Raw genomic sequence first — 4,408 nt, forward strand, 5'->3', positions numbered from 1 at the left:
TACCCTTTGTAATACTTATATATTTTTTAAAAAGAATAAAAAAAAAAAAAAAGATAGAGCAACTGTGCTGCCTTGTGTCTTTCTCCCCCCAGCACTGTGCGGCCGATATAGAACTTCAGGTTGCCTTTCTGGGTGCATTCTCCATGGCTGTGGTCTTAGATCTAAAGTCCCCCACTGCCAGCAGCCCTGTGGAACCCCTTCCACATTTGAGGGCTACCCTGACCCCAAATTGGTGTTTGTGTGTTCGCAGCCGAGGCAGCTGGTCCCTGGGCGTTGTGGCTGTAGGATCAGCCGCTCTCCCCTTCAAGATGGCTAAGATAATCTTGATGAATATCACAGCAAAGGGCCATACTGTAATTGATAGTAAGACTTATTTACCATAAAGCTTCAGTGATTAAGACAGCAGTAGACAAATAAACAGACCAATGGATTAGAATAGAGAGTTTAGAAATAGACAAATGATAGGCATATACTCATTTTTAAAAAAAATCCTCACTTGAGGATATTTTTTCATTGATTTTTAGAGAGAATGGAAGAGAGAGGGAAAGACAGAGAGAAATATCGATGTGGGAGAAAGACATTAATTGATTGCCTCCTGCATGTACCCTGACCCAGGCCTGGGCTAGGGAGGAGCCTGCAACCAAGGTATGTGCCCTTGACTGGAATCAAACCCTGGACCCTTTGGTCTGCTGGCTGATGCTCTATGCACTGAGCAAGACTGGCTAGGGCTGTAATAAAATTTTTACAAAGATGATTGTCATGTACTTACTAGTGGGCAATATTTTTTTTATTGAGCTAATATTGGTATATTACATTATATTTATAAGTTTCAGGTGTATTACATAATTTGACATCAGTATATACTGCAATGTGATAAGCACCAAAAGTCTGATAATAGTGGATAGTCTTTTTGATAAATGTAATTTCACTGCTATTCAAAATATAAAACTTAGTTAGATTGTAGATCTATATGTAAAATTAAACAATAAAGCCTTGGAAGGTAAAAAAGGAACATAGCTTCATGACTATTGGCATAGGGAAAGTTTTCTTAAAGTAGACGGAAAAAACACTAATGATAAAGGAAACGTTGGATGCATTGGACCACATCAAATTAAGGAAATTTTGTTCATGAAAAGACATTAAGAGAGTGAAAAGACAAGCCACAGAGTAGAGAAAGTATTAGCAGTGCATGACTAAGAATGACTCATATACAGAATACATAAAATGCTTGCAGAAATCAATAAAAAGGCAAATGCAATAGAAAATGGACAAGATACTTGAATAAATACTTCACACAAAAAGATAGCCAATTTGTCAAAAATATATGAGATGCAAGTTAAAACTTAATGAAATATTTACCTTATACCCACCAGAAATGATAACAAAAACAGCACTAAGTGTCCCATTCTCCTTGGCAAGGAAGTTGTATGTGCACTTGTTACATATATGCAAAGCCTAATCCAAGAATGTGATTTCTCTTGACAACAGTTCCTATGTCATTGAGAATAATAGAAGGAAGCAGATATCACCCTTAAATGCAGTATTTTGTTATGTGGGCACTTCATGAGCTCAGAGGTGGAATATTATGTGGACTGTTCTAAGTGTACATGAGAGCTGTCATAAGAAATTAGGTAACTTGAAGATCATGGTTCAGATAGCCAAAATATAATGTAAAAACAGCCCTTTTATATACTTATTATGTTAATTATGCAAATGTTTAATTAGGGTGAAGCTTGGCACTAACTCAATATGCTTATCCTATATAATAAAAGGGTAATATGCAAATTGATCGAACATCAGAACAACTGGTCGCTATGACACACACTGACCACTAGGGGGCAGACAATTAATGCAGGAGCTGCTCCCAGGTGGTCAGTGTGCTCCCACAGGGGGACCACCACTCAGCCAGAAGCCAGGCTGATGGCTGGCGAGCATGGCAGCGTCAGGAGCCTCTCCCATCTCTGCGGCTGCGGGAGTGGGCCTAAGTCATCAGTCAGACATCCCCCGAGGGCTTCCGGACTGTGAAAGGGTGCAGGCCAGGCTGAGGAACCCTCGGGCCTCTAGTATCTCAATAAAATTTCATAAGAAGAGCTTCCGCTTCTCACCTGTCCAAGGAGCTGTATTTACCTAATCTTAAAGTACTTGATAGAACAATAAAAATGTTCAGAATTAGAAAAAATATTATTTTTAACACCCTTCAATGAATTGTCTTTCATTTTCATTTTCTTTGTTTTTAATGCAGTATTCCGAGGAGATAACTTTGGAGGCATTTTCAGTAATTGTTACCCAGATGGTGGGACTCAGTCTGGGCATATCATATGATGACCCAAAGAAGTGCCAGTGTTCAGGAGCCATTTGTGTAATGAATGCAGAGGCTGTGTAAGTTTTTAAATACTAAGATTTATTCATTATGTTTATTTTGTTTTAAACATTTGAAGCACAAATATAGGGTTTACTTACAGCACACATTAGCTATAAATGGACCAAGCACTATGAAATATAAACAGGAAATATTCAGTGTAAGAGGAGCATGGAGGGAGATGTACCATTAAGAACAGTCAAGGATAACCAATCCAATCTGCAAGATACATTATCAGACAAAATAGACTTTACAACAAAGGCTATAAAAGAGATAAATGAGAACATAATGATAAAGGGAATAATCCAACAAGAGGATAAAACCCTTGTAAACATTTATGCACCCAAGATAGGAGCACCTAAATAAATAAAGCAAACGGATGGGCATAAAGTGGGAGATTGACAGTAATACAGTCATACTAGGCGATTTTGATATATATACCCAGAAGTGGGAATTTTTGATCATATGGGTTGCTATATTTTTAATTTTTTGAGGAACCTCTCTACTGCTTTTGGTAGCAGCAATGCCAGTTTACATTCCCATCAATAGTGTTCCAGGGTTTCGATTTCTTCACAACCTTGCCAGCACTTACTATTTAAAAAAAAAAAAATTAGCCATTCTGACATGTGTGAGGTGATATCTCATTGTGGTTTGGACTTGCATTTCCCTGATGTTTAGTGATTTTGTGCACCTTTTCATATCCATGTTGTTTGGCCATTCATATGTCTTCTTTAGAAAAATGTCTCTTTAAGCCTGTATCCGTTTTCTAGTCCCTTGTTTGTTTTTGCTATTGAGTTGCACTTAATTTTGTTTTCATAAGGACATGTGTTCCAGTGAATAAATCATATGATTTCCTCAAGAATGATTTTGGCCTCTAAGCTTTTGTTATGAACATTTATAATTTTTTATTGAATTTTACATTTTGAAATTAATTTATATAATACAGAGTTTTGTTTTCAAGAGTATGCTGCCAACAACATTATACGGATTCATCTTTAGGCAGTCCAGTGGTGTGAAGACTTTTAGCAATTGCAGTTTGAGTGACTTTAAAAGTTTCATTTTAAATATGGGTGCCAAATGTCTTCAGAATAAGCCACAAATGCAAGTGCGTCAAAGAGCAGTCTGTGGCAACGGCAAAGTGGAGCCCCCTGAAGTTTGTGACTGTGGTACTGAGGATGTAAGTCTGATAACTAGGAAAATTGATTAGTATATTTATTGTTGCAGTTAATCTCTTTGTAAAATTAAGGTTGAAATACATGCAAGAATATACTAAGTTTTATAGATGAAAAGTTTTGAACAAATATAAAATGTACTCCAAAAATTTAATGCTGATGGGACAAATGGGAGTTTAGAATGAGGTTTTTAATTCCAGACTATATAAGATCTTTCCAAACCTATGCTTAACCTTTGGACATTTTATAAATGTCTTATTGAATACTAATGTGATAATGGACTATCAAGTATCCTTTAGGGTCTGACTTCACAATGGAACTAGAATTATGGTAAGAGAGGTCTGTGTTAATATTACAATCTGAACAATTGGGAGATTTTGATGGGATATCCTGAAACTATGAATGCAAAAGTTCCAGGATATAATGATTCTAGACAATGAAGTATTTGAACAACATAACAGATGTCATAAATTTCTATGATTACAAAATAAATAGATGCAAATAATATTAGGGTTTGATATATATATGACTTTGAATATACTTGTGCATATATCATATTGTTTTAATTACTGTGCCTTTTTTTAGTATTATGTTTTACCATTTGGTAGAACAAGTTTTCTCTCTTTATTCTTTCTTTATTTTCAAACTAGAGGCCCGGTGCACAAAAATTTGTGCACTCAGGGGGGAGGGGGGTCCCTCAGCCTGGCCTGTGCCCTCTCGCAGTCTGGGACCCCTCGGGAGATAACGACCTGCTGGCTTAGGCCAGCTCCCGGGTGGCAGAGGGCAGGCCCAATCCCTAGGTGCAGCCCCTGGTCGGGCTCAGAGCAGGGCCGATTGGGGAGTTGGGGCGCCGCTCCCTGTCATGCACAGAGCAGGG

The 4,408-nt window shown here is 37.6% G+C and overlaps 1 protein-coding gene across 1 annotated transcript in view; it reads left to right on the forward strand.

Moving 5' to 3' along the window:
• Positions 1–4,408, forward strand: part of ADAM32 (ADAM metallopeptidase domain 32) — a 111,680-nt gene that overhangs the window by 49,520 nt on the left and 57,752 nt on the right. The window contains exons 11-12 of the mRNA XM_014536884.1: positions 2,243–2,379; positions 3,359–3,536. Coding sequence (XP_014392370.1) covers positions 2,243–2,379; positions 3,359–3,536 — 315 coding nt within the window. The remainder of the gene's footprint in view (positions 1–2,242; positions 2,380–3,358; positions 3,537–4,408) is intronic.

This window comes from Myotis brandtii, unplaced genomic scaffold, assembly GCF_000412655.1.
Source record: "Myotis brandtii unplaced genomic scaffold, ASM41265v1 scaffold103, whole genome shotgun sequence".
In the NCBI taxonomy this organism is placed as follows: Eukaryota; Metazoa; Chordata; class Mammalia; order Chiroptera; family Vespertilionidae; genus Myotis; species Myotis brandtii.